This window comes from Archocentrus centrarchus, chromosome 19 (assembly GCF_007364275.1).
Source record: "Archocentrus centrarchus isolate MPI-CPG fArcCen1 chromosome 19, fArcCen1, whole genome shotgun sequence".
Classification (NCBI taxonomy): Eukaryota; Metazoa; Chordata; class Actinopteri; order Cichliformes; family Cichlidae; genus Archocentrus; species Archocentrus centrarchus.
In genome coordinates, this window is record NC_044364.1 from 18,155,141 (window position 1) to 18,183,079 (window position 27,939).

At 40.7% G+C, this 27,939-nt stretch overlaps 1 protein-coding gene across 1 annotated transcript; it reads right to left on the reverse strand.

Moving 5' to 3' along the window:
- Positions 1-27,526, reverse strand: LOC115798168 (inhibitor of nuclear factor kappa-B kinase subunit alpha-like). The gene is made up of 22 exons (XM_030754913.1): positions 27,385-27,526; positions 26,877-27,001; positions 26,632-26,726; positions 22,439-22,556; positions 21,376-21,445; positions 21,204-21,292; positions 20,507-20,596; positions 18,854-18,978; positions 18,473-18,580; positions 18,141-18,276; positions 16,109-16,303; positions 15,061-15,163; positions 14,834-14,957; positions 12,571-12,722; positions 12,432-12,493; positions 11,853-11,962; positions 9,109-9,158; positions 8,864-8,969; positions 7,902-8,049; positions 7,226-7,380; positions 4,185-4,284; positions 1-2,397 (listed from the first exon to the last, which is right to left on the reverse strand). Exons 2-22 carry the CDS (start codon positions 26,988-26,990, stop codon positions 2,332-2,334), a joined length of 2,316 nt encoding a protein of 771 aa, XP_030610773.1. The 5' UTR covers positions 26,991-27,001; positions 27,385-27,526; the 3' UTR covers positions 1-2,331.
- Positions 27,527-27,939: the final 413 nt, after the last annotated feature.

Here is a 27,939-nt window from a genome sequence, read left to right on the forward strand (position 1 = left end):
TCGTGCCAAAGTGATTTATTTCATTACCAGGTAAACATTTTATCTTCATACAACCACATTTCTAAAAAGAGAACAAACTTAAACCATCAAAACAAAAAACAAAGAGAAAACAAATGCAGTGGTTTAAATACAAAAAAAAAAGAAAAATATTATTTTAGCCATTGCACTTTATATTCATAAATACAGGTTAATTTCTGGCTCTGGCCCAAAGCAACCATGTGACTGTGCAGGCCAGCCAGATTCAGCCTGGACCCAGACCGCGTCACTGTAATGCTGCATTCTGTCATTATGGGATGGATGTTGGAGAGAAATGACTCATGTTTGTGGGAAGAGCTGAAATGATTAGCCTACTAATCTTAACTTGTTAAACAAGGAAATTAAACTGCTGTTCTGTGCTTCCTGTCAGATCTGAGGAGCAGGAAACTTCATATCACTGTGAGCTGTGCAGCTTCATGATTTAAAGCCAGCACACTGTGCACCATCAGAGTAAGCATTTTTTTTTATGATTTCTTAGGGATGCACTAACATTTAAAGTACGTCCAAAAATTATTTTGATAATTTTCTTCCTTTTTTTTTTAAGTGAAACAAAAAATGCTTCATTATGAAAAAGTAACCTAGTTTTTAACACAGCAAACACCCATAACTTGGTCAACTGTGTGTTGAATCATCAGCCCAGCCTTTCATTTTGATTATGTTACAGCCACACCCTGAGGAAACTGCTCATAGATGAATTGGTGAGGAGGGGAAAACCTTTGATTTAGTCATTTTCTCACTAACGCAAGGAATAAATTTCTTTCTTTCAGAGCAGGTCTGGGTTTCTTTAAACAAACTTCCCATTGGTTTAAGGTTTGGCTTCCAAACTGGAGTTTTTCCTGTCTGATAATCACGTTGAGGTGTGGGTGTGAGTCGGTGAAGGCCAGAAGAAGTTTGACTCACTTCAGAATTGAGCATTACTAAATGAGGGTAATGATGATTGCTCTGATTAGACCCACGAAGCTGGGCTGAGGACGCAGATTAGCTTTAAAAGAATTTTAGTTCTTAATGAAAATAAAATGCTGCTGCTGATTTCTGATGTGACAGCCAATCAGCTGCTGAGTCCATTTAAAGGTGAACGCGCATTCAGAGCTCACCTGTCAAAAAGCGGATGCTTAGCTTTGGTCGTTCATTCTGACGAGAGAAAGAAAAGATGTGTTCAGCACTTCTGCTTATACGCACTGACTGATTTGGTGGAATAACGGGAATTTCACTCAGAGATCCAAAAACAGCAGCTGTGCTGAAAATGATCCCCAGGTGCACGAGAACATCATAAACTGGGAGTTCAGTCAAATGTGGATCATGTAATCTGTAATTTTCTGCATGAAGGCTGCACGAGGCAGTGCAGTGAATAGTCTGCAGTAGAGCAACTTTACCAGTGTACTAACTGCATACCTAACTTCAGCTGAGAATCTAAATTGCTCCTGGAAAATGTTGCCAGGAAAGGAAAACGTGGCACCTTTTGAGGATTTTAATCTGAAACTCTGAACATAACTTCCTCTGGAACAGGTTACATGCTTATCATTTTATTTGTCTTTAAATGGATGGAGCTCAGATCATTTCAGCTCTGTACAGCATGAATAATCCATAGATGAGAAAACCCACTGAAGGTTCATGACAGTTAGAGACACAAGTACAGTATACACATCATAGAAACATAATGGCCAGCCACGAGATTTTTGCCTATAACACTATTTACAAACATACAGAAAATTCAACCAACCGCTCAAAAGCTTCCAGTAAATCTAATCATACTGATGGTGGGTGATTGGAACGCTTCACCTCTTCACAGAGAGGAAACTTGGGAGTATCAAAGTGCTCTCTGCTTGATTGTAATTTCCCCCCCAAACCCGCCTTCCCCCAACAACTTCCTGCGCTTCCCTTTTATGTCACGGGGTCAGACAAGTTCCTGTGTTCCTGTCAAACCCACTCCCATCGGATTGATGCTCCTCAAACCTTCAAATCTACAACTGCTACAGTTTGCTCCATGTTTGCCATGAATGAAAAAACAAAATCATCAGTTTTGTGAACTGTGATGAATTTTGTGCAGCATAAAGAAAAGGAGAAGAGAGAGTTTTTGTTTTTTTTTCATATAAAACAAGATTAATAATCAAACTTCCACCATGTGAGACGATGGGAGGAGGCAGACGAGCCTTTTTTTCTTTAGAGATGATCAGGAAAGCCGTTTTCCCGGTAAAATCCCGAGTCCATGTACAGCTGTACGATGTGTGACACTGCTCAGTCGCGTTATCGCTCGCAGTCCTTAGTGTTACTCAGGCGGGGGAGGGAGGGCGGCCTTTACGAATTTCGCTTTTTTAATTTTGTTGTTAAAGTTTCATATTTGGTCCAGCTCCAGTCTTGGTCCTTGAAAGATGAAAGGAGGAATTAGGAGAAGACAACAAGAAAATATTTGAACATGTATAAAAATAATTTTTTGTGTGTCATTTGTCACATCACTTCATAATAATCATTGTTAATAAAAGGTAAACTGATAGTTTTAGTTCAGTTATTTACAGCTAAATTATAATTAATCAGTTATAACTTATTTGCTAATAAGTGGATGTTATTGTTAGTGGTAGCAGACTTTAATAAAACTTTGTAAATGGTAAATAAATAAAATTCACTGAATATCATTTGGAAGTTGTAATTTTAAGGACTGTAAGTTGGCTGGTTTACCTTTTTTGGTTAAACTACACTTAAAGATCACCTGGGTTAAAATACGATGAGTTGGCCCAGGAATACCCCAGGAGGGGTCTGTTCGATCCTGTTCTTCACAGGGCTTCAGATCACATGGAGCATTTCAGAGGCAGAGCATTTACTCTTTGTGGGGTCTTTTATTTTGAAAAATAAAACAACTGTCGTTTCTGTGTCTGACCTGCTCTGTGCAACGTCTCACACCTTTTGTCAAGAATCGACCCCACGTGAATCGACCCCAGTGAGCTGCTGCTGGACAGTTTCTGAACAGGCGGCGGCACATTTGCTGAACTGCAGGCATCGTTGTAAATGGGCAGGATCAGCTTCAGTGCCCATGTCTGAAATCCAACACAGCTACGCCCGGTGTATTCCCGAGGTCAGGAGTGAGACCAGTCCGGCATGGAAATGACACTAAAGGAAGAGTAATTTGTGGTACTGTGCAGAGAGCATCGTTTAGACTGGCTCACCACAGTACCACTCAGACAATGACTGCACGTCCACCTGATGCACTGCAGTGTGCTTCAGAAGCAGTTTTCCATACTCAACCTGCACACAGGAACTACAGAGAATCTGGTCAAATTTCAAAATAAAAGACCCCACTTTGCTTCTGAAACACTCCCGGGGTGACGTGGTAAATTCCCACTATTCATTGCTCTGCCGTTACAAGTGAAATGGAGTTTTTCCATGTTGGACAAAATTCACTTCTACTGAATGACTTTTGCACTTGTAGAATATGTTAATATAATAATTAGCAATCAATACACAATTAAAGCCTAATCCATGTTTGATAATCAATACACTGTTTACGTTCCACATTACCATCAAATAAGCCTGTACGAACAGTTCAGTTTAATTTCTGGGAAGGCAAATACTTTAACTAATCAGCATTGTTTAACTCTGAAAATGAGAACAGACTCTCTAATCGGTAATTAAACATTTATTACAAATCCTCTCTTATCAGCTAAGGTAAGTCTGAATACGACGTCGCTGATGAAACTTCACGTCATTATTTTCTATCAATTTAGAATTATTTAATTATGATTGTTATAAAGTGAGTCCTTACTGTCATTTTGTAAAAGAACCTCAGTTTAAGATTCATAATCATCTGTCATCTGTAATAAATACACCAGACAGAGCATTGTGAACACTGTTGGCGTTAGCTTTGTTTTCTTATCTCTGTGGAACACCAGTTTCCTGTCATCTTAACAAAAAGATTCTCCTGTACATGATAAAGCTGAAAGAGAACAGTGAGGTTCTGTCCTGTCCTCCTTAATGAGATTAAAGAACCCAGGCAGGCCTCAGGGCCTCCACAGGTGCAGATAGAGGCTGAGGTCATCTGCAGGGCTGGTTTTCTACAGGGGGACTAACCACACAATAAAAGTTAATTATGATTTTATGGCTAATTTAAACGCGGCCCTCTGCAGTAAGAAGCAAGCTTTAAAAAGCAGTGAACTCACCACTATGCTTTTGGCCTGTTCATCAGCAGCTTCCTGCATCAGGCTGGTCAGCTGACTGAGGTACCTCTGATTCTCTTGCAGCAGTCGTGGGGCAGCATCACTGAAGAGCCAGGAAGGCAGAATTCAGTCACATGACACGTTCTTCATGCGTACAGTGTGTTTATGATCTCCCAAAGGCAAAAACTAAAAACAAAACACTGACCTACAAAACCACGCAGAGCAGTATGTGCACATGACTGAAGCACAAACAGTTCTTACTGCACTGCTACATTTCCAGCTAACACAAAGGCTGGAGGGGATATGATATTTAGAAAAAGCATCTTTTAACGGCCAAAACCCACAAGAAAAAAAAAAAAAAAAGGTCTGCAAACTGCAGTATTTAGAAAATGCTTTTACACATGCAATGCTTCAATTTACAGGCTCTTTCTCAGGCATGTGTCATTCTTTATGTTTTACAAATATAAAAATACACTAAATCAAGGCATTATTACATATTAATATATATTGCATGGCCCAGATTTTACAGCACCTCCCAGCTCTATTTACTGAATCATGAGGGGTGATTTGAATCACTCATGTTTCTTTGAGGTTTTCTAGGCAGAGCCAGCTGGGTGGAGACCTCAGGGTAGAACTTGTCTACCACATTCACTGGGCAGTCACTTCTTCCACTGGGTGCTGAGTAGGCTGTGGGTATTACGAGCTTCTCCAATGCTCTGGTGCGGGCAAATAAGTGACCAGACCATCCAATAATAAATCATTTACAGTGTTTGAAGACTTGAAACACTCATGGCCTCAACCATTCAGCACCTGGTCACAGAGGCTGAGGATAGTTTACGGGGTGCTGATGTACAGGTTAGGGAGGATTCAAACGTTCACTTTGAACAGGGAAATCAGATCGATTACTTTGACTGGAGCTGCAGTTGTTCAGGCTGCTTTATCTGACCCATGGATCGAATTAGTCTGCAGTAAATGAGTCATCCATCCACTAATGCACTTGTCAAATCACAGACAACAATATACAACATAATGAGGAAAAGGATACACTCGTCATCTAGGACATACAAGATATGATTAATAGCTACTGCTGTATCATGCTGTTTTAAACCTGAGTCCAGCTGTGGCTCAATGATCAACTCATTAGAACAGTTAATCTCAATGAGTCAAACTGAGTGAGGAAGATGGTCATGTTTGATGATAAAACCAGGATGTCAGATTTCCTGTACAGTGGTGTGAAAAAGTGTTTGCCCCCTGCCTCATTTCCTGTTTTTTGCATGTTTGTCACACTACAGTGTTTCGAAACATCAAACCAATTTAAACAATAGTCAAGGACAACACAAGTAAACACAAAATGAAAGTTGTAAATGAAGGTGTTTATTAGTAAAGGTGAAAAAAAATCCAAACCATCATGGCCCTGTGTGAAAAAGTGATTGCCCCCCTTGTTAAAACATACTATAACTGTGGTTTTTCACACCTGAGTTCAATTTCCCTAGCCACACCTAGGCCTGATTATTGCCACACCTGTTCCCAATCAAGACATCACTTAAATAGGAGCTGCCTGACACAGTAAGGTCCACCAGAAGATCCTTGAAAGCTACACATCATGCCGAGATCCAGAGAAATTCAGGAGCAATTGAGAAAGAAAGTAATTGAGATCTATCAGTCTGGAAAGGGTTATAAAGCCATTTCCAAAGCTTTGGGAATCCAGCGAACCACAGTGAGAGCCATTATCCACAAATGGTGAAGACATGGAACAGTGGTGAACCTTCCCAGGAGTGGCCGGCCGCCCAAAATTACCCCAAGGGCGCAGCGACGACTCATCCAAGAGGTCACAAAAGACCCCACAACAACGTCCAAAGAACTGCAGGCCTCACTTGCCTCAGTTAAGGTCAGCGTTCATGCCTCCACCATCAGAAAAAGACTGAGCAAAAATGGCCTGCATGGCAGAGTTCCAAGAAGAAAACCACTGCTGAGCAAAAAGAACATTAAAGCTCGTCTCAATTTTTCCAAAATGCATCTTGATGATCCCCAAGACTTTTGGGACAACATTCTGTGGACCGATGAGACAAAAGTGGAACTCTTTGGAAGGTGTGTGTCCCATTACATCTGGCGTAAAAGGAACACTGCATTTCAGAAAAAGAACATTATACCAACAGTAAAATATGGTGGTGGTAGTGTGATGGTCTGGGGCTGTTTTGCTGCGTCAGGACCTGGAAGACTTGCTGTGATAAATGGAACTATGAATTCTGCTGTCTACCAAGAGATCCTGAGGGAGAATGTCAGACCATCTGTTCGTGTACTCAAGCTTAAACGTACTTGGGTACTGCAGCAGGACAATGATCCTAAACACACCAGCAAGTCCACCACTGAATGGCTGAAGAAAAACAAAATGAAGACTTTGGAGTGGCCTAGCCAAAGTCCTGACCTGAATCCTATTGAGATGTTGTGGTATGACCTTAAAAAGGCCGTTCATGCTCGAAAACCCTCTAATGTAACTGAATTAGGACAATTCTGCAAAGATGAGTGGGCCAAAATTCCTCCAGAACGCTGTAAAAGCCTCATTGCAAGTTATCGCAGACGTTGGGTTGCAGTTGTTGCTGCTAAGGGTGGCCCAACCAGTTATTAGGTTTAGGGGGCAATCACTTTTTCACACAGGGCCATGATGGTTTGGATTTTTTTTCACCTTTACTAATAAACACCTTCATTTACAACTTTCATTTTGTGTTTACTTGTGTTGTCCTTGACTATTGTTTAAATTGGTTTGATGTTCCAAAACACTTAAGTGTGACAAACATGCAAAAAAACAGGAAATGAGGCAGGGGGCAAACACTTTTTCACACCACTGTATATGAATAGGAAATTACTCAGTTGATTTATTCACACATATGCATCCATATTGACACATACTACTTCCTTCCTAGTATGAAACAATGTGAAATAAACTACAAGCTGAAGTTTTATCTTTATCTTTTATCTTAGAGGAGTGTAGAGCTGACATTAAACAGGCCACAGCCGCAGTGCCTACATAACTGAGTGGATGTTACCTGTCATTTGGCCCTGGTAGGGAGGTCAGGGGGTGTGGAGAGCTGACTGGCTGTGCTGAGCTGACGGGCTGTGCTGCCTGGGACCACTGAGAAACTTGCAGCAGATTGGATGACTCGGGACTGGCTGCTATTGAGCTCCGTGAAGAGTTCTGGGCCTGAAGGAGAGGCAGAAACACAGCGGTACAGACAGGAGTAACAAACATGCGGTGTCTCACGCCCTACCGCTTACTGTGTGTTTGGTATTTTAGAGCAGCTGAGGAGATAACAGAACAGCTGGCTGGCCACTGGCTCTGACTTATTAAGCTGCAGAAAAAGGAAGTAGAAAATGAATAACTTCAATTCAAATTTAGAGCTCCAGCACTGGAAGGCTTCCTATTTTCCTTTCTTATACAAAAGTAAACTCAATTTATTTGAGCCAACTGCCAATCTAACAAAATTTCTTTTATTTTCTGATATTTTGTAGAATGAGAGAAAAAACTGATGATTATAATTATTAGTAGATTAGATTATTAAAAACAAAGCAGAGAGTCCTACACATCTTTGTAGATACACAAACTCACCAGCTTTTTGCATTATGGCCCACACTATATCCTCTCCCCCTAAAAAAATAAAATAAAACCAAAAACTAGGAAAAAAAATAGAGCGGGCTGCTAATAATCGATGCAGATTTACTCACACAGGCGATCTTGAGTAGGTGCCAGAACTCCCTCTGTCTCTTAATCTGCATTTGCATCACGGTGTTGTCAGCATCCTTAATGCTCTCCAGAGTTTTGTCAATTCGTGGAAACAAGTCGATTATCTTCTGTTTGCTGATCAGGATCTTACTGTTGGGATGAGACAAATCAGGAACAACATGAATGATGTTTCCGCCACAGGAAGTTTCAACAGTCACTATGAACATTTGGACAAACTCGGTGTGGACTGTGCACCAGGGTTGGATTTAAGTTCTGGAGTCATTTATGCTCCAAAGGTTTCTTTGACAGCAGGGAGGTTTGCAGCTTGCAGCAGACATCTTGCATGTTTAAGAGCTGTCACTTCTTAATACATCTGCAGACTAATCTAGGCCCTGTCCTCATGTACACAGGTACTTTGGTAAACATAACTTCTTGTATGCGTTTTAGCCTTTCATCCACATGTAAACAGCATTTCAGGTCACTGAAAACTGAACTTTTGATAAACTGCTTCCAGGGAACCTCCATTTCTGCCCTTACTCATGGACGAGGAAAACAAAGATTTGCAGTATCAAAGGTTTGCAGTGCGTTACTGTTTGTAGGCCTCTAATTAACACAGATTTGAGTTGTATCGCCACCCTCTGTTTTGACATTAACATTGTTTTTGTGTTTTCATTTGTATGCAGATATTTTCCAAAACAAAAAGTGGAAAATCCTCAGTAAAATCCCTATGTATGTGTGGACGCAGCCTTAGAGCGCTCTGAAAACAAACCAAAGCTCTGTGGACTAAAAGTTTCAGGTTTTCTGAGAATAAATCCAGCTAAACAGTTATAGTACTGCAGTGATGTGCTGTTCTTTCACATCAGACGCCATTGATAATTAATAACACTAAGAGTATTGAAAAATAAAACACAAAGGTGTAATATTGTAGCTAAAAAATACCCCTGGAGCAGGGTTGGACTCTTACCTGAGGTGTGTGAACAGATCTTTGAGGACCTTGTCTTGGTTCTGGACGGTCTGGATGATAGCCTTCACCATCTCAGAGCTGTCGCAGCTCACATCCGAGTCAGGTACTGACAAGAAACAGCATCAGAAGAACTGCTCAACACACACATCACTTTAAGAAATGCATTCACTCCTCTTCTGATTTCAGAGGGAAAGTGAGCAATTGCATGGAGTTTTACATTAAATTTGGAATCATGTGTTTCTTACCTTTGCATTTCATCTTCAGTTGCCTGTAGAGTTCGATTGCCTTTTCTTCCCTGCAATAAAATTCATTTATCAGATTAAAATATTCACAGTTTGAAGCTGAACTTTTATCCAGTGGTCTTTAAAGCAGTAGATTACTATCTGAAGCTATGTGCTTAAAACACCACTGGCATCCTCTCCTCATTGGTATCCCTATTTGGAAACAGGCACCAGTCAAAACTTTCACAGTAGCACAGGGGACAGTTTGTTTTTAAGTTAAAGTCACACACTTTCAATCAAACACCAATTCAGAGGATTTACAATAGAGAGGCAAACCTTTACTGATTACCTGTGATGAGCTAAAAACTATCCTCAAACTAGTTTTATCAACTGAAATGTAGGTGAAAAAACTCAAGCAAAGGGGTGTACCTGTGGACATTCAGGGGAGGTAATATTGACACTTTAGTCATATCCCTTACTGTCACTGGGCATATTTTACTTCATTTACTTAGTGATATGAATGCCTTATGTCATTCACTGAGGCAGAAGAGTGGGGGTTGTGGTTAACAGTGGAGATATGTTTAGCAGATATGTTAGTGAAAAGAGGAAGACCACTGAGCCTCGTCATGGCTTTACTATCAACAGTCAACAGCGTCCAGCTGGGGCTTGTTACTGCACGTGGCACTTCGAAACCCAGAAAAATTCACTCCTAACAGCCAACAGGAGAATAAGCAGGAGTACAACCAACAGCTGGAATCAAGTTACAGTCGCATGTGTTCAGCAGTTATCAGAAAGTGCTACAATTTCACTCACTTTTTTCCAGGCATCTTCTGTTTCCCTTCAAGCTGAATCAAACAGCTCTATCTGTCCACAAACTGAGTCCATAAGCTTGTCCTCCATTAATTTTTGGCCAGCAGAATCTAGTCAATCTTACATTAATGTAGAGAGGAAAATGAATGAAACCACAGGACTTCTTGCTTATTGTTAGTAAGTCAGGAAAGTCCAGGCCTGTGAGAGAATCTCAGCTGGTCGAAGCAAATTTTTCCCTGAAGTGGAAACATTTAAATCGTGGATGTGGATTCGCCTCCATTCGCATCGCCTGCTGTAAATTTACCTACAGACTCCGCAGCCCTGCATAAACGATGTTCTTAAATGGGCATGGATCTGTGGGAGGGTGGTTGTGTGTCTTTCTGTGTTAGCCATGGTGATCATGAGCCCATCTTTATGTGGAACCACACAGCATGGTTAATTTATGCTTCTGCATTGAATCTATGCAGAGTCTTTGAAAAGCATTTATATTTGTGTCTATGCATGATTACAGTGTATTCTCTCTTTCAGGTGATCCATTCTCTTCCACTCCATCAGAAAAATGGCAGCAGAAGAAGTATTAGTCTGAAACGCGTAGAACGAAACGACCGTACTGAATGAGCCAATTACAGTCGTTGCAAACTGCGTCTGTGCAATGCGTAGTTACATCTCTAGGAAGGTGGATGTTACAGTGTAAGTTCTGGCATATTATTTCAGAAGGGTTTGTGGTTACCGTGTACCTATAGCGTACATTTAATACACAATAATGTACAAATACACATGTATATGCACATGTATAAATCCCCCTTTAGAGAGTCTGGCTTTTAATGAATGGCCATGAGGAAAGATTGCCATCAGAGGGCTCCTGCAGATTAACATGTCACCATTTTTGCCATCATTGAGGAAATTCCAAGATACCACAAAGTCCCAAGCTATCCAGACTTTTGCGGAATGACTAAAAGTAAATAACACTGAAAGGAAATAGTTGCAGCAAAGACTGGGAAACTTCCCCTAACCAGATCAAACTAGTGGAAGGTTTTGTTCTTTTCTTTTTTGGCAACTATTTTGTTCCTAGAAGAACTGTAAAGCTCAGAAACAGATGTGTCACTTGATGGATGATTACTAGACAAAAAAATCATCTGAGAAAAACGTTAACAGTTCAAAAGGTTCCTGGGATAATACACGGGAGAACATGAGTATGAAAATTACTACAAAAAAAACCTTCAGCTTCCTTTACAATCACTGTGCTGAGGCACAACACATTCAAGTGTTGTGCCTGAGCAGTCATCCACTTGTTTGTGTGCCAAAACAGAAATTTCCTCATTTATTCATTCAAAAACTTTATAGAAATATATCAGCATCACGATAACAGTGAGCGATCTTCTCCTTCAAGCCACGAACATGAGCTTTTCTTTTGGGCCTCATCTGTACACCATCCTTCAAACTTATGATTTATGAGTTGACTAAACAGACAAGAAATCGAGATACATTTCCAAATGCTCTGTATACATGTCCAAAGCATATTACTAAAACCTGAATTTTACCTGAATATCTGGCATATCTTCACTGGAAAATGCTACTTTGGGAATAAGGCCCAATTCAGAATATTAAAAATAGGACTTGGTTTACATGACACCTGAATATTAGTGTGCATGTAAAGTGTATATGTAGGATTTGTTTGGCACTGTCCAGTCATGCTTTCAGGTGAAATCAAGAAACCGGTTACATCAATCTACAACCAACCTAATCATTTATTTTAGCCCTGCTGCCTGACAAGTGTCCAACCCATCTGTAGACACTTTTATGTAAAACAACAAAGAATTAGAGGCCCCAAAGCAACTATTACTAATGGCTTCTAAATGAGGAAAATGTGGGATTTAAATTGCTCTTGATATCTGTGCAGGTTGGAGTGCATGAATCTAGCATGGGATCTCCTCAGGTTAAACCCCATTAACACTCACAGCTGCTCCATCTTGTCTCCTTGGCGCCGGGCATATGGGCTCCTCTGTAGCTCAACTATCTCGGAGTGCAGAGCCATGATCTCATCATCCAAATGGCTCACCTCTGCCACCTGCAGGACAAACCAGAGATCAACCAGAGGCTGCCACAGGAAGGATGTGCACTGGTGACCATCGCAGTGACTCTTATGTGTGCTTCATTAAATCAATTATTCTGAAATGACTTTAATAAGTTTATCCCAGGCAAATACTTTCATTTGCAAAGTGCTTTGAACTGAGCATTATTATCAGCTGCCTCTTCAGTGAGTCTGCACAGTACCTCCAACTCCACCGTCTTGGACTGCAGTACGTGAAGGTAGTCCTTGCTCTGGTCTACAGCCTTGGTGAATTCACTGTAAAGCATGTGAACACCTCTGTACTTGCTGCAGGTTCAGGCGTGACCAGAAGGACTACAGGCTGCAGTCCAAAATGGTGCAGAGGAGGATGAGAGCAAGGAGGACTGGGGCTAGCTGTGGGAAACACGGCACTATACACCAACATAGTTCCCTTTACTTTATCACCTTATTTGAAAAGATGAGTTACCTGTGCAAACGCTGCAGCTCTTTCTTCATTCTCCTGCCAGGCTTTCAGCATTTTTTCTGAGGCTTTGGACAAACATACAAACATGATTTCACTGAGCACCCTACAACATAGTTACTGAATCAAAAATGCAAACACTCACATATGCCATAGTGCATCTGATCACTATATTTTTCCAGGTCATACTGGATGCTGCTCTTGAAGAAATCCAGCTTGGCTTTGAGCTGCTGTGAGAAGCCAAACATGCTGTTTTTACACCTGGTCAGGTTGGTGTTGTAGCGGAGGAGACTCAGCCTGCAGGGGGAAGGAGGAGACAGTATCAATGCAGGAGGATAGGTTCGATCTGCAGAGCATATCCTGCATTCTGATAATCATCCAGACATGTGATCCAGCTCTATCACAACAGTCGGCAGTAGGTGAGCCCTGACAGGCACAGCTACAGCATCCAGAGTATAAGGAGCAACACAACAAAGCTTCATTCATGCAAAGACAATTCCACTCTGGAAGTATTACACTCCAAATAATATTCAGCTGACAGCTAATTTATGGCTCCCAATATTCAATCAGCAAAGGCTGGAATAAAGTTTATAGAAAATGGGGTTTAATTTTAAGGCTTTTTAATACCACAAATAAAGCAATTTAGTGCTGTTTCATGGTTATAATAAATTATTAATGAGTTTTTCACAAATCTACAAAACACTTGCAAATAAATAAGGAGAAATTGGGATTTCTAGCTTCTACAGCAGAAGCAGTGACTGCAACATGAAGAAATGGTTTAGAGCATAAATACTGAAACTGTCCAGGGGCTTATCGCTTCCTTTTATGTAGACTGGTGTGTTTCTCCTATCAGACACATTTCAAAACAATGACGTCAACCTAATAACAGTGGAGCTTTTGTATACCTGAGTCACCGGGAAGTTTCTTTTTTCCTGCAGAAATAAATCATTCATGACAGTACTTTAAGTCATAATCATGATTATTTGGGTTAATAAATGTAATCTTCACTATTAACCATCATTATTTATTAACTTAATAAACATAAAGTCTTAACGGAACTTTTTTGAATAATTAAATGCATGAAAAAGTAAAGATGTTGAGGTAGTGGGGGAGGCCAAGTTAGGCTCAGACCATAATTTTGACCACACAGGTCACCTTGTGAGGACATCTGCCGGTCTCCACAGTGGGATACCTCTGGTGTCAGACAGGAGCAAAATGTGGCTTGAACAGCGGCGGGCTTTGGGAAACCAATATGTTAACCACAGTGAGAGAAATGGTAGGTTCACCTACAGTAGCCTTTTACCACTTTTAGTTCTTCTCAGTAGAGCTTTCCTTTGTCCTGGCTCGAGCTGAATGAAAGTTTAGGATTTTAAGGTGGACCAAAAGCAAGGACGAGGACGTATGCTTGATTTGTGACACAAGATAACATGATATCACTTTATCCATATTATCTGGTTTTTATAATTGTTGAAAACTGAAACTGGAATTAAAATCTAAAATTAATCACACACCCCTGGTGTGAAGGCCCAGTTTTTAACCACACAGAAAATTGTTCAGGAATCAATCATGAATTTAGCATCAACTGTGTGTTGTGGAAGGGAATAATCTTCCTTTCAAAGTGCATGCAACCTCAACTGTGAGCATACCATCCCCATCTTAGATCTGTGCGTGCATATCGTATATACGGAGAGATCCACGCTGGCATGCGGAACAGTATGTTGTCTTTCCAGTAGCACAGAGAGTAATGCCTCATGCTCAGAAACGGAAACTAATCTTACTAACCTGATATGAAAACAAATGTTTAGAGGCTGGTTCAAAGGTCATGTTGAGAAAAACATTAAGTTGTCCATTTTTATATCCTGTCTCAAACCCATCTGTTTAGACTTGCATACATGCTCTTAGTTGATTGTTTTCTTTATCAGCTTTTTATAGTGTGTGCTTTTATTTCATTCTCTTTTAATTGTGTATATGTTTATAAATTGTTGTACTAATGTAAGGTGACCTTAAGGGTTTTGAAAGGTGCCTAAATAAATTATGTATTATTATTATTATTACTCTTGTTTTAGCCTTTTGTTTTGTTCTGATCTTTTGCCCTGTTGTTCCTGTGGTTTGTCTTCTTTGTTTCTAAGTCATCTTGTTATTTTTGTTTTTGTGCGTGACAATAACCATCCTTCACAGAACCAACAACATCTGGTTGTAGCTGCTTCCTCCACCCTAGCAGAGCTGGGATGCAACATTAAACGCTCTTAATGAAAAGCTGCAGGACTTTTTTTTTGCTGTTATGACTCCATTCATTAGCCTTTTTAAAAAAAAAAACAAAAAAAAAAAACAGCACAAACACATAAGGCCCATATTATAACTCATGATTTGGGCAATTACACATTACACACGATTGTTATGTGACTCACATGGCAGCTCTCTGCCCTTGGAAAAGTCTGCTGTAGTCTTCTTTCAGGCCACAGATGTAGCTCACAGCTTCACCCCACACCTTCTTCATCACCACCAAAGGTAACTGCGTCTTGGCATCTTGCACTGCGAAGATAAAAACCACAAGACTTTTACAGAGAGCAGCAGAGAGCCAACACTGTCATTCAATACTTATTTCACAAACTGCAGTGACTTTAAATAAATTCACCGATGGTGTTGACTTTCTCAGGCAGACGTCTGGCACTGAAGGGGCCGGTGTATTTGGTGATGCTCTTATCAAACAGGTAGACAATGTAGCTGTCCCAGCCTCTCTACACAAGAAGAAAGAAAACCGTTATACAGACTGCGAGCAGTTTTTCTGCAGCTCACTCTTGTGAGTCCCTCAGCACACGTGCAGCGAGGGGGAAATCAGTCAGGATACCAGCATGTAGATTTTTCAGCATCATTTCAATATTCAATATTTTTTAGTTTCCTGATTTTGTAAATGTTCCAATAGGAAACCATGAGGTAATTTTTTGCCTTCCTTAAACAGGTAACAGGATGTAATAATGTATGGAAAAAAGCAGATTTTCAGCCCTGTGATTTGTGGCAGATGTGTCTGATTCACAGGCAGTTAAAGTCAACATTTACAGGCATAAACTGGCATGAACAGAACCCTAGCAAACCCTGCAGTGACCGAAGACTATATTATGTGATATCTATATAATCACGCCACTGCATGAGTAAAAATCGATGGCAAAGAAAACCCTCCTGTTGGCATCACAGGCCTGAAATACTGCTGAACTGCTGACCCTCTACCACTAACTGCTGTTGATGCACAGGTAACACACAACAAGATAAAATTAAGTGAATAGATTGACAACAAAGACTAGCCCCTTGTCACTAACACTCGACGTAAATAGTCAAGAACAGGCCAGATATTCAGTTGATGTATCCCAGCATACAGAGACAGTATGGTGAGGGGTAACAATCAACCCCAGCATGACTACAGTGAGGAGCAGTGCCAGCAGGCTGCATCTTTGGCCCCTTGAATCATCAGTACTGTCCCTGATTTTTAAGTTCATCATGAGCTAGTAGTATATTTGATCATTAAGTCCTTGTGCATCATCATGTGTGATTTTAGGACTAGGATATGAACAGTAACTTGATCTACAGACCATGCATTCAACATTAAAAAAAATGAAATGACTGAATTAAATGAATAATGATTAAAAATGTTTTTAAGAAGATGACAAACAGTGATTAAACCAACGCACCACTCCATCCAGGACACACTGTGCAGCAGGCTTTCTGGGGTCCAGTGACACTCCCGTCTCCTGCAGCAGCTCCTGGTTCACCACCTCGATCTTGGTCTCTGCCTCGATACGCTTCTGCAGACTGTGGAGGCTCTCATCTGGAGTCAGCTGGAAGGAGTGGACCTGGGCGGTGGTCATGTTCAGGATGTGGACAACCTGAACATAGGGGGGGGGGGGGGGCATCAGTATCAACTGAACTACTTTGTGATCTGTCATTTTCTCCAGTATGTGGAAGGCTGCAAGAATCTAATTATTCTTAATATTGATTAACTGCTGCCTCACCACTGAGCTGTAATTACCTTATTAATAAAAAGCTGCCACATGAGGAGGGCTGTGACAGCCGAGGTTAGAGAGGACATTGTCCTAACACTGTAAAATAAGTTGGTAAATGTTATGTTTGGGGGAAGCTCTAATATGTAGCATAAACTGGAAATACTGGGAAAATGGGAATTTGTTTTACATTCAAGGACAAAGTAGGATCAAGGGATCATCCCCCTCAGTTAAACTTCTTTCCCACAAGAGGACAAAGAAACAAAAACAACAAAACACTACTTCAAACAAACCGAAACATGGATTTGGAGAAATGCTACACCACTACTTGTGTATTTTATCTCATGTTTTAACATCATAACCCCACTGAAAACTTTGGCCTCACTTATGGAACAGGAAAAATGTTTTTATCATGTGAGAGATTCAGGGAAGAATATGAAATCTCTGCAACACTAAAACCAAACACGTTAGCCTCGCCCAATCTCAAATGTTAGAACTGGTCTCTATGAATGAGATCTGGAGCTCCTGTTTGGAGAAGCAGCCCCTCACTAATCAGGTCTTTATGGTAGAGTGGCCAGATGGAAGTTATCCCACTCTAAGACCAGAACAAGCAAAACCCTCTGATCTGACCATTTGGCCACAATTCAAAATGACATGTACGTAGGAAACCAGACTATGTACTTTACTGCTTATCAGCAGTGTCCCTACAGTCAAACACGATGGTGGCAGCGGATGTTCTTCTATCACACGATTGGGACAGCAGTTGGGATAGAGGAAAAGATTGATATGGAAAAATATGGGGAATCCTGAGCAATGACTGACAGTTTAGGTTTCAACATTTCTAACAAGACAAATAGCTTAAAGCAGTTTTCCAGCCAAACTCCAGACCTGAACCCAAAAAAAGGATCTCGGGAGAGAACTCCAAAGAAATGTGGGCAGTCATTGCTGCCAAGTACTAAAGCATGGGTCTAAATACTTAAACAAAGGCTGCAAAGCCCTCACTTTCTTTATTTTTTGACCACAAAAATCTGGACAGAGCTACAAAACATATTTGAGCCTTATTATGGAGGTGACAAAGCCTATTATAAACTGGCCTGTGAACATTACTAAGATTTCCACAATCATGTTTTTGTAGCATTAAAAAAAAACAAAAAAAAACCCCTGAAAATTAAAATAAGGAAAATTGTTTAATTTTTAAAGAAATTTTATTACCAACAAAAGTGAAATAGAGGAAAACTATAGTGTATCTCTGCGCTTGTTTAAGCCTCGTTTGAATGTCACTTTGAATTCTACCCTTGGCTGTGCAAATTAACAGTAGTGTAATAAAAATTATAAAAGTATTGGTGGCAACCTTTCAATTTTTTGCATTTTCAGCCCATAGCTAGGGCAACTGTGTTTACATCCATGCTAACCAGAGCTACTGAGGTTCAGCTGAATTAAGAGGAGACAAACAATGAAACACAACATTACAGTATTTACTTTTTAAATTTGATGTGTAGGCCACATAGTTTTACAACTGCAGAGTATAAAGTACTACTTAAAATACTGTTCATTTCTAAATTCATATTCAGGCACTTCTTTGTCTAAGTCAGAGGTAACCATGGGAGAATGGTGTACTGTGTGTAGACTGACGAGTGTAAAAACAATTTAAATCAATTTTAAAATGAGAAAAATAACATACTAATAAACTTTTTAGGGCACTGCAGTGCTTCCAGTGCCTCACCTTCATACTCAGTATCTGATCCAGCAGCTCAAAGCACAGGGGTTTCTTGGTTTCAGGGTTAATTTTGCCTCCTCTATGCACCGGATCCCACTTTAAGATCAGCTGCAGCAGCGCCTCCATCGGCTCCGATAGCGTCCTATACAACAGAGGTTAAAACAGGTCTTCAGGGAGAGTAATTTGCAACAACCACAGCTCAGATGCTTGGGGCTATTTTGCTTTCATTTTAATTACTGCAGCTTCAACACTGTGAAGAAATTAATTTGTCCTCAGAGGAGAGAAACGGATCAATAAAATAAATAAATAAATGTTTGGTTAAAATGAATTCAGCTGACCTGCTCAGATTGTTGGGATAGGGGAGATGTGTGGAGAACTTGACTTCTCCGTTCAGTTCCTCTACTGCCATGATGTCTTTTGGCCCTTTATTCCTCACTTTGCTGGCCCTGCAGATCAGAAGAGACAAGATCAGAAAGGAACCATTTTAAATTTTAATACTGCTTAATTAAAAACTTTTAAAAATTTCAATACAAAGTACTTCAATATGGGCATATTAGTTTTTGAAGATGCAGTTTTAAACTGTGACGTTTGAGTGCACTGATAATAAACCAGGTGACAGTCCTGGCAGCCAGCCTCCTGCACACTTTACTCAGGCAGCTGACTCTTCTAAGAGTGTATATCCAGCAGTGTGTACAGCTGACAGACTAAGATCATCTTACCACTGCACGGGCTGCAGGTTGTGCAGGAATGGACGGAAACCACAGCTGCATTCAAAAACCATTGTGCCAAAACTCCAGTAGTCCACAGTCACAGTGTACGGTTTATTCTCAAAGAGCTCAGGAGCCTACAGAGGAAAAAAACACAGCAAAAAAAAATAGTCTTTCATCTTTGACATAAAACTTCTTTAAAGACTTATTTTTGGCCTTTTCATCCTTTATGTGACAGCACAATAGAGAGTAGATAGAAAAGCAGGGAGAGAAAATGGTCTGAGGTGGACTCAAACCTGTGCCCCTGCAGTAGCCTTCAGCACGTAGGTCACCTGCTCACCCAGGTGAAGTGGAGCGGAGCCCTGGGAAAAGATTTTCACCTGACCTCCTGTGAATCAGCTTATTTTTGTAATTTGTAATAATTTTAGCATATATCAGTGTTTCTCAAACTGTGGGTCAAAGGTTGGGCGCAAATGACCTGGGAGAAAAGTCACGTGGGACAAATGTTGAACATCAGATTAATTCCCAAGGCGGAACAAGGAAACATTAGCAAGCACGTTAGCACAGCGGCTAGCGAAACTCTCCACTATCACAGTCGGCCTTAGGCACCTTTGTTATAGACCTAGGCTGCTGGGGGGTTTCCATAGTGAGTATTTCATTCATTCACCTCTTTTCACTCCATTTATACCCCACTCTGCATTTAATCATTAGTTATTATTAATCTCTGGCTCTCTTCCACACCATGTCTTTTGTCCCGTCTCTCTCCCCTCAGCCCCAACCAGTCGTTGCAGATGACTGCTCCTCCCTGAGCCTGGCTCTGCTGGAGGTTTCTTCCTGTTAAAAGGGAGTTTTTCCTTCCCACTGTCACCAAGTGCTTGCTCATAGGGGGTCTTTTTGACTGTTGGGTTTTCTGTTTAATTATTGTAGGGTCTTTACCTTACAATATAAAGCACCTTGAGGTGAATGTTTGTTGTGATTTGGCACTATATAAATAAAATTGAATTGAATTAAATTAAATAGATTCAAAAGCTAAACTGCACCAATTTAACATCTATGACACAGGGGAATAGAAACAAGTGCTGGTACCTGGATGTTTGATCTGTTTTCTGATAATTCACTGAAGAAGACTTCAAAAAATACATTTCACATAAACTTTCAATGATTGTTTCATCATGTGGGATCACCAGGTGTCAAAAGAAGTTATAGCATATGAAAGGTGTCCTTTTTACTCACATTCATATCAGGTTCTTCTAAATCAAAATAATTTTCTAATACAGACCTATTTTAATACTCCTGAATGTAAAGGGAAAAACTAAGTTGGTTCGCACATATTATTATAGTTTAGACAGCTCATGCTGATGAAACAATTTTTGGTCCTGAAGACATTTTTTAAAAAAAAATCCTTTGAGTAAGCAGAAGGGCCTGAATTACAGAGGGTATCAGGATCAATGTGCTGAAGCTATTGTAGAAAGAAAGATGACTAAGGGGGTGAGGTGGGAGGCACAGATTGATTTTTTATAATAATGACCCCGTTCAATATTATACATGCTTTTCAGTTCAATCATTTGTACATTTAATCATTTCACAAAGGCAGGAAGTAAAAAATTTAGTCTATTATCATTATAACACAAACCAGCCAACATCTGAGGATAAATAAGTGTTTACCAGGTACTGAAGCGTGCCAACAAATGATGTGCACAGACTGCCTTGGTCCAGGTCTTTAGCATAGCCCAAGTCGATAATCTTGTGGACCAACTGCAGAATAAAGACAATATATTTAAGATGAGCAGTCAAACAGAGAAGGCTAAGTGAATTAGAGGTAGTCAGGTGAAAAGGTAAACATGCAAGGAGTACAGGAAATGAAGGTAAATGAGTGTAAACACCTGGGGACAGCCATACAAACCAAAGGACGGTGCACAAGCGATGTGAAGAAGAGGGTGCAGGCAAGGTGGAGACGAGTGTCAGAGAAAAGCAGCAAGAGTGAAAGGGAAGGTTTAGAGGATGATAGTGAGACCTGCTGTGATGGATAGTTTGGAGACAGTGGCACTGACAAAAACAGGAAGTTTGCATAGTTGAAGATGTTAAGAATTTCACTGGGAGTGAGCAGGACTGATAGGATTAGAAATGAGTCCATCAGAGGGACAGCTCAGGTTGAGCAGTTTAGAGACAAAGTTAGAGAGGCTGAGATGGTTTGGACATGTGCAGCGTAGGGATGGTGGATATACTGAAGATAAAGCTGCCAGGCAGGAGGAGAAGAGGAAGACACAGGAAGATGCTGGAATAGAGGCAGATGATCCACTGTGGCACCCTCTACAGGGAGCAGCTGAAAGAAGTCAAACGGACCACGCACAAAATCGTTTACCTTCCCATTGATGTCTTGCAGCACTATGTTTTCTGGTTTAAGGTCTCTGTGTATGATCTTGTTTTCATGCAGATACTGGATACCAGATCCTGGAGCAGAAGCCAGAGTTAACTAAAGCTGAAAGTGTAACAAGAAAATATGCCTGAATGATGAAGCTGAACAATGAACATACCAACATCATTGAGTAATGAAAGCACTTCACTCTCTTTCAGACCACAGCAGTTTTCAGGTTTGCTCAGCACCTGCAGATTAGGAAAAAGAAATCCAGTCAACGATGAGGGATTTTTACCACATGACAGAAAGGTGACAAACATCCTGACATTGTGCTGTGTTTATTATCATCTTCTGTTTAACTTGTATGTATTTAATGACATTTATGTATTCCATAACTCACTTTAAACAGTCTGGTTGTATCTATACTGCTTACAGTGTGTACTGGTCCACACTTCTGATTTTATTGGAGATCATTTATCTGAATTTTCAGCGTAGGACCACACTCCAAACACTACCTCCCTCAAACACCTGTTTGCTCTCATTTCCCCACCCCACCCTCCTCTCTCATAGGTACCAGGTGGCTCTGCCAGGCTGTGCTCTAGTTCGTTGCTTCTCATTCATTATCATTAAATGTTATTTAATGGCATTTGGAGTTGTTATCCCTACTAGTAAAATTCAGTCAGTGACTTAAAACCAGTCCTGGGTTCATCTACAGTACATATGCATGGGTGAGTGTGTCCAGACTTTTGACTGGTACTGTAAGTAAAACAAAAGATGAATGCACTTTGTGTTATTCAGAAACTCTGACCTCCGTGTGTAGTTTAAATCTTGTAAAGTCCTTATAGAAGTTCTTCTTTTTCTTTCTCCTGTGTTTTTATCAGTTTTGCTTTTGCATTTAAGTATTTTTATCAGTCTGGTGTAAGCAATGTTAACCCCAAAATACAGGCATATCAGGGAACCAATGCTTTGGTTCAGGAAAGACAACACCAAACTACAGACAGACAACACAACTGTCTTTTAATCCTTATTTTTAGCCTGAATTTTGTCACACTGGAGCCACTGAAAGGATGCTGAATTGCTTATTAATAGCTCCTGTTTGTTGGGCACCCATGACTGTCCATCAAAATACCACTGGACTGAAAACGTAAACGTGACAGCTCTCGGCTAAGTTCTACTGCACATTTTTCTTGATATCTAAACTCTGCACATAATATTAATCCTGTTTGAATGAAGCCCCTCACCTTCCTCAGGTCTCCTCTGGAGCAGTACTCCATAGCCAGCAGTGGAAGATCATTTAAGGCTATTTGGTTCATTTCCTCTGGAACATCCTGGGCTGTCACAACATTGATATGATTTAACCTGAGTGAGAGAGATGGAAGAGTAATAACCGCATTACTTTTTAAAGACAGCCAGACAGATTTCTGCATAGTCATCCAGTGTTTGCATAACAGTGCAACTCTAATTCATTTGCAAGCATGCAGGTTTCATGAAGTGATTAATAAATACCAATAACTGTGAAGACGATCACACAGAATGCCATTTTATGAGGCCCACGAGTACAACAAAGAAAGAAAGCACTACTGCAAACTACATTTTGTCAATTCGCACTTTGTGTCGTGCTGTCTGCTTGTTCAGTCTAACATCATTTGACATTTCCTGGTCCAAAAACTCCTTCAGCTCCCAAAAGCAGTCAAACACTAATTTTTTTCAGCTCAGTGCGACTGTTCTCCCAGGGGTTAACGCAAACAAAAACATACAGCACTGATAAAAATCTGCAGAAACGAAGACAGAAAACTCAACAGCAGCAGCATTTGGAGGGTTAGCAAAGTTGACATAATGAAATGCTATCTGGTAGCCAGCTACATAGCCATGGTTAGGATAATATCACAAAGAAGTTATAGGCTGAGGGTTAAATCACTTTTGTTTGTGGCTTGATCACAGTGGACATTTCTACTGATTGAATATTCTTGGTGATAAATATCTTAAAAGCAGACTTAATCATTTTTAAATCTGCACTGTTATTCACTTGGCTGCTCCCTTTAGGGACTGTCTGCCTCCATCTCCCCCTATCCCAGCATCGTCCTTTGTCACACCAACCCTCTGCATGTCCTCCACGAACCTCCTCTGAGGTCTTCCTCTTTTCCTCCTGCCTGGCAGCTCCATCTTCATCATCCTTTGTCCAGTATATCCACTCTCCCTCTGCATATGTCCAAACCTCTCTTACTTTATCACCAAATAGCTCAAACTGAGCTGTCCCTCTGATGGACTCATTTCTAATGCTGTATATCCTGGTTGCTTCCAGGGAAAATCTTAGCACCTCCATGGCAGCCTCCTTTCTTTTGCTGCGTTAGCTGTAATTCCCTCAGTGTGAAACAGACTTAGGAGCAGATAAAAGCATGTACTTTCTGCATCAGGAACAGAATAGATGTAAATACCTGTGATGCACAGTTTGAGCTGCTGTAAATACTGCACACCTTCATTCTGCAGTGTTGTTAAAAACCAGCTTAGCAGGTTGTGCATACAAAACATATTCCTTCAGCAGAGAATCTACATCACAGCACACTGCAACTAAAAGAATCAGAACTTAAACTTAGTCAGTTTTAAACCAAAATTCTGAATATAACCAAAGCAGGATTAATGGGTTAGTGAGGTGTGCTGAGCTTTCGGTGTCAGGACAGTGGCTCTCTTTTTGCCTGGTTAGATCACCGTGCTAACTAATGCTGAACATGCACTCCCCTCCGAAAGTACTGGAACAGTGAGGCCAGTCCCTTTATTCCTGCTGTAGACTGAAAACTTTTGGGTTTGACAAAGATGAGACAAATGATCAACATCTCATCTTTTGTTTCCACGTATTTCCACAGATAAATTTATTGGAACAGATAAATTTAGCTTAAAGTGAATAAGACTTAATATTTAGCTGCAAAACCTTTGCTTAAACACTCTGTAGGATCTGATATTGACTCAGCCAGCCTAAAACCTTCCACTTCCTGCCACGATGAGCTCCTTTTCAGTTTTGGTGTGTTTGGGGTCATTATCGTGCTGTATCTTCCTTTAAACCGACAGACAAAATGTTTCTGTAGACTTCTGAGTTCATCGTACTGCTGACATCATGGTAAGATCATCAATGAACATTAATGAGCCCATCTCAGAAGAAGTCATTCAAGCCCAAGCCATGACATTACCTACACTGTGTTTTGCAGATGAGCAGATCACATCTTTCTCCAAACTTTAGCCTTTCCATCACCATGGTAACGGTACATCTTTGCCTCATCAGTCCATAAAACTTTGTCACAGAGTTTCTGAGGCTTGACTCTGTACATTTTATTAAATTCCAGCCTGACCTTCCTGTTCTTCTTGCTAATTAGTGGTTTGCATCTTCCAGTGAAGCCTCTGTACTTTTGTTTATCAAGTCTTCTGTGAACAGTAGATTGTGACACCTTCACTCCTGCCCTCTGGAGGTTGTTGCTGATGTCACTAACAGCTGTTTTAGGGTTTTTCTTTACAGCACTTACAATGTTTCTGTCATCAGCTGCTGTTGTTTTCCTTGGTCTACCTGTTCCACATCTATTACTTAGTACACCAGTGACCACTTTCTTCTTCATGATGTTCCAAACAGTTGCACAGGCTATGGCTAATGTTTGTGCAATGGCTCTGATTGAGTTTCCATCTTCTCTCAGCTTCACAGCTGCTTGTTTTTCACCAATAGACATCTCTCTGGTTTCATGTTGGTTACACCTCTAACTATATGCACACTCTGCACAGAAAAACCGAAATCCGAAACTGAGCACAGACATTCAGCACTATTTATTGTTTGAACAATCAATGTAACAGGACACACCTGAGCAACAAAACACACCTGTCAGTCACATGTTTCAATACTTCTGCTCACAAGAAAAATGGCTGGCTTCAGACTAAAGGTGCTATCTTCTGAACTGAGTATCAAATCAAGGTGTAAAAATGCCTGGAAATAAAAGCTGAGATGTTGATCTTTTGTCTCATATTCAGTCTACAGCAGAAATAAAGGGACTGGCCTCAATATTCCAGTACTTTTGGAGGGGAGTGTAACTCCACATTTTCACAGATTTTTGAATTTTCAGTATAAGTGTGATATATATTCTCTGCTGCTGCTGAAGGAAGAGCTCTTCAGTATGCGATTTGCTGAGCTGTACTTTACTGACACCACTGTATGGCACTCCAGCTGTTAAGTTACAACAGGGAAAAACTGCTTTGTCACAGAAAATTGCATATATTTACCTGGTGATGCAAGAAATGCATAAATATGTTTTGTACTTATCTGCTGGTATGTCTGTGTAAGCAGTGCAAACACTGCTGGAATTGCAGCTATTAGAACACAGATTAGTCTATTTATCAACAAGAATATTCAAGCAGTAAACAATAATTTCACTTTAATGATGGCACAAAAAAGTGATGTCCAAGTCTATGTCAGTAGACTGTGGTGCCGTGACAGTCTTGAACAGAGTATGTGATGGAGGTTTTTTTTTTTTTTTTCCTGAGGTTTACATTAGAAATAAAAGTCAGCATCTACAGAATGATAACTATTTGCTCGTCCATCAGCAACAATGAAGAGCAAAACATCTTTAAATGTAAATAATCACTGTGTTGGATCTGTCCTGAAGTGGACTATCTGGGCAACGAAAGCCTCTCCCACACGCTGGGCAGATGAGGTTGGATAGTTGTGACTCGACTACCCAGTGAGGGGGACTTGTGCGTTAACCGCATCAATCTCTTGCCCGAGCCCATCTGGATCCAGTGGCAGGACGTAGTCAGGACAACTGGAGACTGACCGGGATTCAGGAGCTGCGAGGCTTTACTCCAGATTTTCTGTCAGGGTCTACTCCCTTGGCCTTTGTCTCTTCTGCAGCTGCCACAAGGTACCACCACCAAGTATGACTGAGGTGTGAATGAATAGTGCAATTCGTGTTTGGGTGTCTAGAAAAGCGCTATATAAGACTAATGCATTACTATTATTATTATTACTACTGGTGCCATTTATCCGCAGCTGGGATAAAGTAAATATATTAACTTCTCTCTTGTCCCATTTGCAGCACCAGTGTTGCCTTTTGCCGTTTTATTTTTAGTATTCTTTAAAAGATCTTTATCACACACATCTGATAATGTCTGACTGGTCAATTTTGTGCAAATAAAAGCCTCAAATCCAGCTTTTATGTGAAACTGCTTGGAAAAAGTGGATAACCACTACTGCAATCCTAATTATCTCTGACTGGGGTTTCAGGTTTTGTCATGCCAGCTAACACAAAGAAAGTCTGGCTCTGCTGAATCTGCTTCAAAAAGCACCCCTCAGGTAAGACAAAACCACCTTTCTGACACTGAAAAGTCTGCCATACAGGCTTGTGGTGTGATGTACTTAAAGCAAACCCAATTAGAGAGGAAAACAGTCAAAATAAATACCAACTTTTTCATGATCTGGATCTCCCTGCTCCATCTGTCCTTATTCCTCGGCGTCAGCTCCAGGCGGCACATTTTTATAGCTAGTTTTTCATTTGTTTGCTACAGACAACAGACAGACAACACACATCCCATTATTATAGAAACGCACAGAGGTAAAAGCAGTTTGTGCGTGCTTTAAAACAAGCCATTTCTATATCCTTCCTCCTAAGTGAAGTTTAGGGTTGGCAGCTCTCCTGGCTGCGGACTCACGTTATGTTGGTAGAGGTAAACATGGGCAAAGCCTCCCATGCCCAGCCTCTCTTTCAGTTCCCAGTCTCCGCACATCTGGTTCTGCCTGAAGGGAGGTCTCTCCATTGTTAACATGTTAACGCAGCCTGTGACGGAAATAGGTTATTAAGGTTATTAAGTGACTACACTCTTTGGTTTCTACATAAAGCTATCAAACACACGGGCAGGACTACATACTGGAACGGCTGCTAGGCTAATGCCAGCTCAATGTTATAGCAGAGAGGGAAAAAAAACTATCAGAGGTTTTGTGGCAGTGTGACACAAGTAGTTTGCCTACTCATAGACAAGACAAAACTAACTAAATATACCAGATAAGAAGGGACTCATTTGTTTTTATATTTGGCAACAAACCAGCAGCTAGCTAACAGCTTAGCCAGCCAACGGCAGCCTTACTAGGAAATAGACGGAGCCGGTCACTACCTTCCTAGCGTTGGGGAATGAGGGCTTCTCCGCGCTTTTTGACACTTACTTGTGTTTTCTATGGAAGTGTCATGAGCCGTGTGCAGCAGACAGGTGTAAGTGGACTATGTCTTGTTGTTTTCAGATGAACGCAGCGCCGCGGATCTGGACTTCCCCACATGAACGTCAGCAGAAAGCCCGGCTGTGTTTCTTGAAAATGAAACGAGGGTGCGTTCAATAACACAACGCCCAGTGCGTTCAAAACACGGTGAAAACTGTTTTAAAGTGGCAGACTGTGTTTATTTTAAGTCGTGTATTTTTATTCTTGGGCTCCACTAGAGTGTCACTGCATGATTCACAGCAGAACAAAATGTGTATTTAAACTGTCAGAGGGTCTGCTATGCAGCCCCTCAGTTGAGCCTTTTCCCGAACGGCTTGTGGCTCTTAAAGCCCTCCTCCACTGAAGACTACTTTCTTTTAATTCGCATGCTTTGCGAAAGCCTACTGAGGAGCGCCTGTGACGTTACTTACAGATTAATATTGTCATACTGATGATTTTTCTAATGCTATTAGCTGACTGCTGGTACACGTAGAAGGTATACATTAGTCAGATTTATCTCGATTT

Bases quoted from the DNA above. Each gene is read 5' to 3' on its own strand.
- LOC115798168 (XM_030754913.1), bottom strand. From the start codon at position 26,990: ATGTTAACAATGGAGAGACCTCCCTTCAGGCAGAACCAGATGTGCGGA. The intron at 15,164-16,108 runs GTGCGTTGGTTT...CTTCTTGTGTAG, and splicing joins AGTGTGTCCTGGATGGAGTG to AGAGGCTGGGACAGCTACAT. The intron at 14,958-15,060 runs GTGAATTTATTT...TTATCTTCGCAG, and splicing joins TGAGAAAGTCAACACCATCG to TGCAAGATGCCAAGACGCAG.